The sequence below is a fragment of the Microtus ochrogaster genome, chromosome 1, assembly GCF_000317375.1.
Source record: "Microtus ochrogaster isolate Prairie Vole_2 chromosome 1, MicOch1.0, whole genome shotgun sequence".
Lineage (NCBI taxonomy): Eukaryota > Metazoa > Chordata > Mammalia > Rodentia > Cricetidae > Microtus > Microtus ochrogaster.
The window spans coordinates 23,688,963-23,701,391 of NC_022009.1; the positions used below are offsets into that span (position 1 = coordinate 23,688,963).

Consider the following 12,429-nt stretch of genomic DNA (forward strand, 5'->3'; position numbering starts at 1 on the left):
ATGACAAAATCTTTTTCTCAGATTAAGGTGAGAATGAGATTGTTGTTGTTCATGAAGACTAGGCAAATTGTTGAGAAGATTGCGATGTCTGTATGAATTTGTTAAAAAGAACAACTTCCTTTTTTATATCTTAAAATAAGATTTATATAGTTATAAAAATGTATGATGTGCCAAACCTTCACTGTTTTTTAAATTGTTTTTGCAAATTAAATGGAATTCTATGTAAGCATTTACTATGGAAACAGACATATTCATGAAAACACTAGAATATCCAGATCTAGCTGAGTGTGGAAGTGTATGCCTGTAATCTCAGCACCTGGGAGCTGAGGCAGGAGGATCATGAGTTAGAGGTTTGCCTGGGTTATGCGACAGGACCTATTTCAAGCAGACAAAAGGAATGTGCATGTCTGTGTGACTATTACAGTAGAAATGAACCATGGCCTGGGTGAACATCGAGTACCTGCAGTTAGTGACCACTGAAAGGAGAGAGGGAGCCTGGAGGATGTCTCTCAGGCTGAAGTGCCATCCCCACGCCACAGAATGGGCTCTGTAGAGCCTGTCCTAGGCTTCTTGGTGCTGCATTGTAGCTTTAGATTTTTGTGTTCTCCATTATATGTTTCTAGCTTTTCAAAAGAATAAGGAGTGTGAAGAATCCTTCTTGAGCCGCGGTCAGTTGCAGCTGTGCATTTCCAGAAGGCCCTGCTTGTTCCTTGTGTGAGAGCTCTGAAGTAGCAGATTTTCTCCTGGGGAAGAGATGCAGGTGGTGGTTTGTTTGAGTGTCACTGGGCATGGTGTTAGAAGTACATTTGGAGTATGCACACCAAGGGCTGCGTGCCTCTGTTACTCTTGTTGTGAGGCTCTCACTAGGAAAACTCGGAGGCTCCAGGTTAGCCTCGCATCCCTGAATTCTGTACATAAAACCAGGATTCGAGAAGAGGTGCCTGGTTGGTCTTACCTTGCTTCTCGCCTTAGTTGATGAGGTAAAGGAGGAGAATTAACAAAAAATCCAGGATCCACGGAAACTTGGTCTTTGGCTCCTTCCTTTCGTTGAATAGTACTAGTGGTACAAGATAGCTTGCCACACCCTGTGTCGCCAGCCACCTGCCTTCTGTGTCAGGCTGAGTGTTTTTCTTTTCAAAAAGAAATTGAAACTGTAGGCGAGGGGAAAGAGTAAGTCCACTTTACATTTGGATGCCTTCTGAACTGGGTTGCAGAAGCAATATCTGAAAGTTAAGATGCGTTGAAGGAGCCATGCCTGCTGCTCTGGGGTGGGTGCTTCAGTTTTCAGAGTATGGCGGGCAGGTGGTAGAGGAGGCCAGCTCAGAACATGCCCGGTGTGGCGTTCATAACAGGTGGTCTTGCTCTGTTCCTTCTCTTACCTGCCAGCCGTCGGCACAGTGGGATCCTGTGTGTTGTCTCATTGTGTAGAACTCAGGAACAGCAGTAGTGTGTTGGAGTGTTCCTTCTAACTGTTCTTCGAAGGAGACTAGCTTTGCTTGAACTTAAGGATCCATGCTTATTGCTTATACTCAGTGAGTTTCTAGGCCTCGGATGGGAGTTGAGTGACTTCTTATGATTGTTGCATGGAAAATGATCTTGCATGTTGTATTGTATTTCCAGAACTGTATGGCTTTGATGTGCTCATAGATAATACTCTGAAGCCATGGTTATTGGAAGTGAATCTCTCCCCTTCTTTGGCCTGGTAAGTCAGTTCTGTCAACGAAAAACAAGACGAACCTGCACATGCTACTAAATGTGTTTTGTGGTTTGTTTTTTTTTTTTTTTTTTTTTTGAGGGTGATGCTATTTCTCTTTTGGTAAAAGATTTTCCTTTACACAGTGATGGTTAAACTTAAAAATTAGATGTTTTATGGTATGTTATCAAACCTCTGTGAGAGTGAGTTTCCCAGTCGTTTTGCCATACATATTTGCCATTTATTTGGCTTCTTAAGGATCTTTCATATTTTGACTTTTAACATTTTTTAAGATGCTCAGATAAGACTGTGTCTATTATTTCATCTTGTTTGCATTACTAAACCACTTGAAACACGAATAACAAGTTACTTCATTACACTGGAAAGAGCAATAGTCTCGAGAAAATGTGCTGACAGATATCCTAAACTGAAAACAGTGTGAACAAAATGTACTACTCATCAGAGAACATGAATATGAAAGTAATAGCGACTTGATTTCTGCATCATCCCATATATACTCATACCATCTCAGAATTTCAGCCCTCTGATCTGTACTCACCTCTGAAGCATTGAAGTTATAACAGCCTGAGCAGACCTAATTAAAAAAACAAAAACGAAAGCAGCTACTTCTTTATCCAAGCCACCTTCTTCAGTTTGGTGTTCCTAAAGAACTGATTCTCGGGGAAGATGTAGACTTTACCGTTGAATACATGGCTGCCCCTCAGCAGACCATCCTGCTGCAGTCAGACTCTGCAGTGCCAGATTCTAGCCTTTTGTTGTTGTTCCCCAGCTCTGTAGGTGCTCTGCTGAAGGACTGGAATACCCTCAGGTGGTGCCCTGCCTTTGCTGCTGCGGACTTCCCCGCGGAGTCTGCGCGTACTGAAGGGTGGAAAGCTGTACCAAGGCTCATCAGAGTGTTCTTTTTGCTCAGTGTGGTGGCCTGGTGTCTACCCAAGGTTAATGTCTAAAGCATTTAACAATCTTAGAGTTACAAAAATAAAACAAATTCTGATTTTTAGAAGGGAAGAAATATATTTTTCATTACCCAGGAAGACCCTGCTTACATCTGCAGCGACAGAATTTCTACTAGCTATTTGCTTTTCTAAACAGAAATCCCTAGAGGTTTCTGCCAGAGACCACCCAGCTGCCGCGCTTTTAAGGATGAGAGATTGGCCGAATGCCAAGTCATCAACTAAAGCCATGTTGACTCCTTGGTAGAGTGGGGATTTGGCTCACCTCAGGTGTGAGGTGTGTAGCCGGGCAGTGCCTTCCTTTAGTTGTTAGCGCTGCCCTTTGTCCAGTCAGCCCTTTCTGCATTGCCCAGGAAAGCACAGGTGCCAGTGTTAAACATCCCAGAGGAGCACAGTGGGGCCAGCAGCAAGAGCAGAGTGGGTCATGGAGACACACCAAAGCCCCAGGGTACCCCTCTCTACAGGAAGGCCTCTTGGTTTTGGTCTCTACTGTTTCAGTGTTCCCCAGAGCTGCTGCTTCCTCTGATGGTGAGATGTTGGTAGGGCTTGCTTGGGTCTTTTTGCCCTATTTACAAGCCTGCACGCCTAAAGAGCAGGAGTTAGCCCAGAAAATGAAGGCTTCTGCAAAGTATCAAGGTGGCCAAAATGTCTTTCTTGTCTTGCGTGTGAATGTAAGTGAATGATGAATTACTAAGACATGATTTGAATATAGGGCACTCGTAAAAGTAGTAAAAGTACGAGCTCACTGACAATCAAGGCCCGAACCCCACGATGATAATGAAGCAATAGCCCTGGCTTGCTCCAAACTTGAATTGCACAAGATCTGGAGTAAAAGATTCCATGTCAGGGAATCAATGTATTGATGCTGGGCCTGCCTCGCAGAGGATGAGTTTCACACAAGGCTTGTATCCTGTTATTTTCCACCCACTTTTCTCTTCCCCTTTCCTGTCAGTTTGTTGTGCTGCGCTGCTTCTCAGATATTTGGAAACTGTGTTATACTGGGACCCATGATGAGGCAGCTCTTCTGTTAGCCTACAGAGCGATCCATTGTCCCTTTCTTTCTCTGTTCTCTTAGTGATGCACCGCTGGACCTCAAGATTAAAGCCAGTATGATTTCAGATATGTTCACTGTTGTAGGTAAGTAGCAGTGTGTTCTGAACTGGATTCTCAAAAAATTAACCAGAGCTTCCATTTGCCAGGCTCCAACTGTAGGTGTTGCCAACTGGCAGTTCCTAAGCCATGCTGAATGTTTTGTACTAAAAAATTATATTTTCAGGGAAGTGTTTATATGTTTCTACTCCCCCTGGCTCCATCCTGTCCCGAGGCTGAACCACAACTAAGGCTGAGACCTGGGGCATGGGAATTATGAGCAGAGGCAGAGAATTAAGCAAAGATCTGCAGAGAGTATATTTTTTCTCCGAGCCGGGAAAGTGAAACCCACCGAAGAAGCTCTGTTACAAAGGAGACCGCTGTATTTCTCCTAGACAGTCTCTGCTGGCTTCAACATGATCCCTTCTGCAGTATTATAGCCAAAGCAGCCTGAGGAAGAAATCCCATTTTAAGTAGATAAGCCAGAACTTTGAAATGGAGATGGGCAGTCAGGTGGATATGACGTGGCTTTATTATTGGGTTTTAAAATTTTCCCAAAAAGACACAATGAAATCCATTTAATGTGAACTAGTACTCATACCTGCCGATGCTGTGAAACTTAGCGACTTTCTTCTTTTTTTTTTTAAATTTATTTATTTATTTTACATTCTGATCATAGTTTCCTCCCTCCTCCTCTCAGTCTTTCCCCATGACCTCCTCCCTATCACTACCACCATCCACCCCGCCTCACCCCAGTCCCAATTTCTGTTTAGAAAAGGGCAGGCCTCCCATGGATATCAACAAAACATGGCAGATTAGGTTGCAGTAAGAGGCAGCACCTCCCCTTGTTTTGAGGCTGGGCAAGATGACCCGGTATTTGGGAACAGAATCTCAAATGCCAGCAAAAGAGTCAAAGATAGCCCCTGCTGCCACTATCAGGAGTCCCACGAGGAGACCAAGCTATACAACTGTCACGTATAAGCAGAGGATCTAGGTTAGTTCCATGCAGACAGGCTCCCTGGTTGTCAGTTGAGACTCTGAGCCCCTGCGAGCCCAGGTTAGTTAATGATGTGGGCTTTCTCATGATGTTCTTGACCCCTCTGGCTCCTTCAGTCCTCCCCCTCTCCCTCCCTCTCTTGAGCAGGATTCCCAAAGCTCTGGCTAATGTTTGGCCGTGGTTCTTTGCATCTGTTTCTGTCAGTTGCTGGATGAAGCCTCTCTGATGACAGTTGGGCTGGGGACCAGTTTATGAGTTAGCAGAATATCATTAGGCATCATTACACTGATATTTTTTTTCCTCCAGTGGTGTTTGGTTCTATCCCAGGTCTCCTGGTTATCCAGCCTCTGGGTCCTGGTACTCGAGGCAGTGTTGGGTGGGCTTCCTCTCATGGCATGGGTCTCAGGTTGGACCAGTCATAGGTTGGTTATTCTTACTTTAGCACATCCATAAACAGGATAGACTGTAAGTCAAAGGTCATGTGGCTGGGTGGTGTCCCAGTCCCTCCATTACTTGGTCACAGGAGATGGGCCAGTTCATGCTTCTTATTCACAATTGCTAGGACCCTTAGTTGTGGGCTCACCTTTCTAGATTCCCGTGAGTTTTCCTTGCACCAGGTATCAACCAGACCCAGAATGGCCCCCTGCTTTCCAGTCGTCTCTTTCAGTACTCTCCCTTCATCCCATCTCTACCTGCCCTCAGTCCACCCACAAAATCTCTTCTGTTTCCCCTTTCCAGGGAGAGTTGAGTGTCCTGCTTGAGCTCTCCTTGTTATCTGGCCTCTCTGGGCCTATGGTTTGTAGCATCTTCTTTTTTGGTGGAGAATCTAGTTCTTTTAGGAAGGAAGTAAAACTCGTGGAAATTCTGTTTTTTTTCTTTTTTGTTAGAAAAATTCTGAAGAAAAAAATGTTTTTACAGTGATGCATGCAATTTACCAATAATATAAAAACCAATATAATCTATGATTTAGGCCAAAATCTGCTTTCCTTCTTGGGAATCATGACCTGGTATTATTACTTTACAGTTGAATGTTAAAATAATTAATTAGAGCTGGGTGTGCACATCCTAGCACTCAGGAGGCAGAGGATCAGGACAGCCAAGGTTACCCAGAGAAACCCTGTTTTGAAAAACCAAAATAATAATAATAACAACAACAATAACAATAATTAGATTGTGTTGAGTGTAAAAATGCTAATTACATATATATTTTTAAAAAACATATAGCATAACATATTTTTAAGCTGTAGATAATCCTAAAGTTCGTTGCAGAAGTTAGAAAATTCCCAGTAGATTGTAGCAGGACATGATGACATGCTTGCTATGGACTCTTCTGGCAAAAGCTTTGTTTCCCTTCTAGTCACCATCTAGAAAGCTAGTTAAAAAAACACAACAAACAAGCTTTTCTTTTATGAAAAGATTTTTATGAAAAGCTATATGTTTCACAAAGATGACTTGTTCATTTGTTTGAGAATCAAAGCCACATCTCTGTCAATCGAGATTGCACTGAGTTCCTCAGTCTGCTCCCTCTGTGGAGTACTTGAACCAAACCAAACAGGCTCCTTTCTTAGAAAAGGGCAGCTCTTAATACTGCTCATTCCCCATCCAGGATTTGTGTGCCAAGATCCTGCACAGCGGGCATCCAACCGGTCAATTTATCCCACTTTTGAGTCTTCCAGGCGGAACCCTTTTCAGAAACCTCAGGTAAGCAATTTGAGGAGCATAAAGCCCGAAGAAGGCTTGCTGGGGAGTGGCCGCTGATGAAATGAGCGGGCTAGCTGAAGTGCTGGTTGGGAGGTCACTCAGGGCAGGAGAATCTGGGGATGTGTTCTGCAGTGTCTGTCTTTGATGCTTTTGATTGCTTTCTACCAGAGTTACTCCTTGTTTTTGTTCTGACTTTTCTCTCTTCACTACCTTTTCTTCTCTTTCCAAGCTCACCATCTCTCCCCTCAGATTGCCATACTGGGGTCAGTTAGTTCTTAAGCATGACTAGGCATTTTCTAATCTTCAGACTAGTTCTGTAAAGATGCTCCATTGAAACAGTATGTCCCCTTTCCTCTTTTTGAAGGGCCCCTCAGTGCTCATGAGCTCTGATTAGAGCTAAAATAAATAGCCAAAGAAGCTGGCGAATCAGAAGCATCATGTGGTCAAGTACTACTCCAGGCTCTGCACACTCTGGTTCTGGGTCTGTTCACTCGGTTGTGCCGTCCGTCTGCATGCTTGAGTACAGCCACTCAGTGTTTCTTCTTTCTAAATGAAGCTCTGTCCGCCTCTTCCCCGCCCATCTGGTTTGATTCCTTGGTCTTCTCAAGCTTTGGAACTACTTTTTATAATCCACCTTATCTTTAAGGACCTCTAGTGTCCTTAGAGATAGTATAAAGACACCACAGTTACCTTGTTTTCAATGTATTGTTTTGCAGTGATTTTTGTGGCCTTTAAATTGTCCTGTGCTCCTCCACTACACTGTAAGCACTACTGATAGCTTCCCCTCTTCTCCCTCTCTACTGTCCCTCCCCTCTCCTTTTCATCACTTTTTCCTCCACTTCATCCTTCCATTCTTCCTCTTCATCCATCGCTCATGGATCTCACGGAGAGCGATGCTGTGTCAGATACCGTCACATTGACAGAGGTTTCCCACAGTCTTGTATGCAGGCAGGTAGTGTGAAGAAGGGATAGTAGGCAGCTACAACGCAGTGATGTGCCAGGCTGATGAGGATAACCTAGCTGATCACTGCCATGCTCCAGTGCGGGCAGACAGGGCCAAGAGTCTCCTGTTGTCAGAGAAACCAGAAAGGATTTTTTTTTGTTTCCTTTTGTTTGTTTGTTTTAATGTTGACAGCTCAGTGAAACAAAACTAAAGCACTGCAAGCCAAACCTAACATGCCTTTGATCTGAAGTGGGTGCCTGTCGGGAGTCCTGCTCTGGGTGATTCCCTAGGTGGTGGTGTGCTCTGGAGCATGATGTGCTGTATTGCAAGAGGGATTGTCTCAGATTAGAAATACAGCCAGACATCAGAGTCATACTTGCTCAAGAGCATCCTCACAGATCAAAGACAAGGTAGAGAATTATTAACCTCGGTATAGTGGGGAAACTTAGGCAGTCGCATTCCTGTGCCAATTGTTCCTTGCACGGTCCCTAGACAGAGTTGCACACTTAGAGCTGTGAATATTTCTCACGGTTTTGATATGATTTCTGCCAGGCTCTTTTTCTAGGGATGGCAGCATTCCAGTCTTGACGGAATGGATCCATGTCTTAACTTGCCAGTCAGCTTTTATTGGCTATTCTCTGCAAATCACCAAAAATCTACCCAATAGTTGTTCTGCTTATTGGTAGGCAGTGGCATGACGTCATCAATAAACAACCTTGGGTAATATATACAGTGTACCATCTGAGACAGGTTTGTCAGGGAGGCTTGTTCACTCGGGGTCTCAGTATCTAACAGTAATGAGAAGTTGAAGTTGGAATACAAAGAATAGGAAGACAACAGTACCGAAGAGGAATATTCTCACTTTTCAACCAAGGCAGGTCTCTTGCATGTGGCCTGTGCTTTCTAATGTCTTAAACGCAGGAAATGGAGAGCCATAGGCCCATTAGGAAAAGGTAGGGCTTTATCCCGTTTCTTTTGTCTCTTATAGCATCCAGTATCTGCATAGGTTCAGCCAACAAAAATCACACAGGTGCATTCTAGGTCATTTGGAGCCTGGACTCGGTTTTAATTCCCATTTCTCAAATAGAAAGCCTTTTAGCCTTGGACTTTCACGGTATATGTAGATCGTGAACCTGCTCTTGTATGATCTGAGAACACAATTAGACTGCCTGGAAAGAAATGCGCCAGTATCTTCTTGGTTATAGACGATAGAACAGAGGACGCAGTAGCTTGGGGTCGTCAGTTCCCGGGATGATTCTGCTGTGGTAAAGACAGTTGGATTGAAATGATGAACAGAGCTTATCCATTATTTTCCCCAAAATATTCTGGAAAGAAAATACTAAAATGCAGAGAGGAGCTCTCTCTGGTTCAGGTATCTTAGGAAGCACGCCACTCCAGCAGCTTAGTGTTAGCTCTTTTCACACTGAGTCTTGGGTTTAATCTGCATTTTCTCACAGCTGCTACTTGATATGTGCAGCGATTTGTAACTGAATTTAGATGCCTGCCAGAATTAGATGTGACCTTTAAAATAACACAGATGTTTTTCCGACACGAGCAACTTTTGCTCCTTTACTGTCCGTATAAGCAGTTTTTGAAATTGACTGCCAGTGTCTTGGCGTTGTTCAGTTTGGGACTTTGGCACCGTTTTGCTGCAGTGTGTTAAACTGGAGGTCATCTCTCTTCCCTCTGCTCCTCTGAGGGGCAGGTTGTTCCCACTGATGCGCAGCAGGAAGCTTTGTTGCAGTTATCCTAACATTCTCTTCTCTGGTGCATTATCTAAACTGGAAGCCTGAATGGCAGCTTCCTGAACTCCTGCTTCCAATAAGATGATTTATATGGCTAAGGAAAGTCCTACGATGTCTAGTGTCGTGTTTGATTCTATAATGTGTATTTGGTCACATAGATGGTAGAATTCAAATCTCTACAGAATGTAATGTTTCATATTTAGTAATTGTCTAAATATTATTCGCTGCCCATAGTAAGATACAGAGACCAAATAACCAACCAGACAAAGAGCCTATGTTCTAAATAGCACTTGAACTAATCCATATGATGCAAGCATTGAGAACATTGTATGGTGTGCTGGTGGTTTCAGTGTCCTTATGTGTAATTCCCATCTTAATTTCCCTGTGTCATTCATTTTCAGTTCTTTACATGTAGCTTCGTTGCTTAGGATTTGTTTGTTTGTTTGTTTTGTGTAGCAAGGCCTCTCTCCAGTTATATATTTAAACTGGCCTACGTGATGTAAAGCCTTTCTGGCTTTATTAAGCCTGTTTTATAAATGTGGAATTCTTTAACTTTACTTCTCCTTGCCACTGTTCTTCTGGAAATGAAGCCCTCAGTGTCCCCCTAATTTCTTATCAGAGCTAAGATGAGATCAAGAAAGGGAGGAAAGAAAAGGCATTTCTGCGCATGTCGACCTGCTCTGTGGCTGTCAGATTATACAGCTTTGTGCCTGTCTTTCTATTCTTTTATCTCTGTCTGCCTTATTTCCTGCCTGGAATGCCTGTAGTTCAAACCTGCTGGAAAATGAACTGTATGGTTGTGGAAAGCAGGCGAACTTTAGAAGGAGAGGGACCTGGATTTAAGTTCAGTCCCTGCTAATAACTAGCTGCTAGACCTCAGGGAGGTTCCTGAAGTCTCTGGGACTCAGGGCCCACACCTGCCAAATGGGACGAATACATACATGTGTGCAATTCTTGTGAGAAAGAAAGTATAAAACACCAGCAGGATGCTGCGGTTCACACCCAGAAGGTCTAGTGCCCTTCATACTTCTCAGTCCCCTCTGATTGCTTTACCCCCAGCATCAGTATCTGGTCTTACTTTCATGGTCATCAGCTCATAGTTGTTTTCAAACATTAGGAAAGATTTTCAATAATATTTCATTGATACTTCCTGATTTGTTGCCGTTTATATGATGCTCTACTTATATTTTTAACACTTTGCATTTTTTGCTGTATATTATATTTATTATAACAATAACTCTCTGACTGGAAATAAAATTTGGTATAAATATATTAAATTTTTTCAAATGCTTCTATAAAATCCAAAGACACTAAAGCCTTCCTATGTCTGCTGCAGTCTTTGCCATCCTATTAAAAAAGAATATATATATAAAATTTTGCTTCTAAGGCATGTTTAGAATAAAGCAGTCTCCATATTGTTATCCTTTGTGAGCAAACTAAACCCTAAGTTCCTGAGAGTCTTTTCTTCCCATGTTTGTCTGTTATTTCACTAGGGTCTGAGTCAGCCTTGCTGGGCATCAGTTACCCAGACACGTTTTTTAAGGTGGCCCCTCAGTTACTGTTCTCTAGTTCTCTGGTGCCACGTCAGTGCTTCATAGTTTTTCAGACATAATTATAGGAGGTTTGGGTAAGTTTGTTGTTGGGTTTGTGTTCTTTTTAAAGTCAGTTCTCTTAACAAAACACATTCTCTCAGAACTACTGACTTAGATTTAGATTAATTCCAGAGATTTAGATAGCTCATCTGATTTCCTTGTAACACAGCCCGCTTAACTAATTTCAAAGTATGCTTCTGATTATATTGAAGTCATCTTTAAGAAGCTATATTTATTGATACATGATCTTTTGCTTTCATTTGATAGCATTAATTCTTTAATTTTTTCAGTGTTTACCTTTTATTTTCTTTATAGCCAGTCACAGCACAGTTGAGCTATTTCTAGGTTCCTTTACTTACTGTTGAGTTCTGCACTTCACATACAGAATTGTAGATTCTTTTTATTTACATTGCTCTTGTCTCATATTTTCTTACCTTCAATTCTGATGTCATTCAGGCAGTTCACCTTTTTGCCGAGTCTCCATTTTGTTAGGTTTTTGGCAGCCTTCTTTAGACTGCAAGAAAAAGTTTGTAATCACCACTTGCTCTTACTGAGTGCGGGTATTTGTTCCTTTGTCTTGACCATTTTATGTTCAGTTGCTTCCTCCTCAAACAATGATGCTAAGATGCATAAACGTGTCTTCTCTGGGTAGATTCTAAATCCAGAGTGGTGCCCGTGGTCATGTAAGCGTGGTGCACATTGCATGGCAGATTCTTACCTGGACACTGACTGGCGCTCTAAAATTTATCTGAGCACTTGGTGGTGTACATAGCTTGTCATCTCCCAGAACCAGTGGGCTCTCAGTTCAGTGGAGCCTTGTTTCTAAGCAGTCCACAGCCTGCTGGAATGTGTCATTTATCATATTACCACTCAGAGGATGCAGTGGGAGGACTTAAGTTAAAGCCACAGGATGACTGCTTTTTCTTGAAGTTGTTTTTTATTTTATTTAATTTTTTATTTTTTTAAGTAATAGGAAGAACCTTGGGCCTTGCACATGCTAGCTGAGCACTGAGGGTCACTGAGCTGTGCCCCCACTCCTCCCTGATTTTTATATTTATGATGGTTTTGCAGATCAATCTGTTCCCCTCCCCACTCCACCCTCCGCTTTTGGTGTCCTAGTGTGCTGGGGCACTCCCAAACTTTGATTTTTCTCACATACGAGTGTCAGAGGTGGGATGTAAGTAAGAAAGGATCTGTGTGTGTACGCAGGAGTGTAGAAGGTATCTCTTGAAAGTTAGTGTAGAAAAACTTAAAGCGTTTTAGATGCTAATTAATTCTTTACAGGAATGCTGGAATGCTGAGCCTTAGGTTAGGATCCAATGATCATTTAAAACTCTGCTACAAAGAAGTGAAGTTGGAAGTCGTCATTAGGTGTTATTTAATCTTGGCTTGTCCTGTGTTTCTGGACATACATGATGCATCCCTGATAACTGTTCTAGGAATCAGCGCTCTCAGCACTTAGGCACCTAATGCAGGTTTAGTTTATCAGTGCCTTTGCATGGCAGTCTCTTCTAGACAGCCGATGAAAGTCTTCATTTGCATGCAGTCATTTGAGTAATATGTCTTATTATCTTATTATATTATCTGAGATGACTTTAAAGTACCCTTAACAGCAAGGTGTGGTATACACACCTGTAGTATCAGTACTTGGAAGGCTGAGGCAGAAGGATCACTAGTTTTAGGCTAGCCTGAGATACT

The 12,429-nt window shown here is 42.6% G+C and overlaps 1 protein-coding gene across 8 annotated transcripts in view; it reads left to right on the forward strand.

Annotated features, from left to right (window-relative positions):
* Ttll5 (tubulin tyrosine ligase like 5) overlaps positions 1 to 12,429 on the forward strand; it is a 256,735-nt gene that overhangs the window by 60,307 nt on the left and 183,999 nt on the right. For all 8 annotated transcript variants that reach the window (XM_005343377.3, XM_026780184.1, XM_026780181.1 and 5 more), the window contains 3 exons: positions 1,621 to 1,702; positions 3,740 to 3,801; positions 6,357 to 6,451. In XM_005343377.3, the coding sequence (XP_005343434.1) occupies positions 1,621 to 1,702; positions 3,740 to 3,801; positions 6,357 to 6,451 (239 nt within the window). The remainder of the gene's footprint in view (positions 1 to 1,620; positions 1,703 to 3,739; positions 3,802 to 6,356; positions 6,452 to 12,429) is intronic.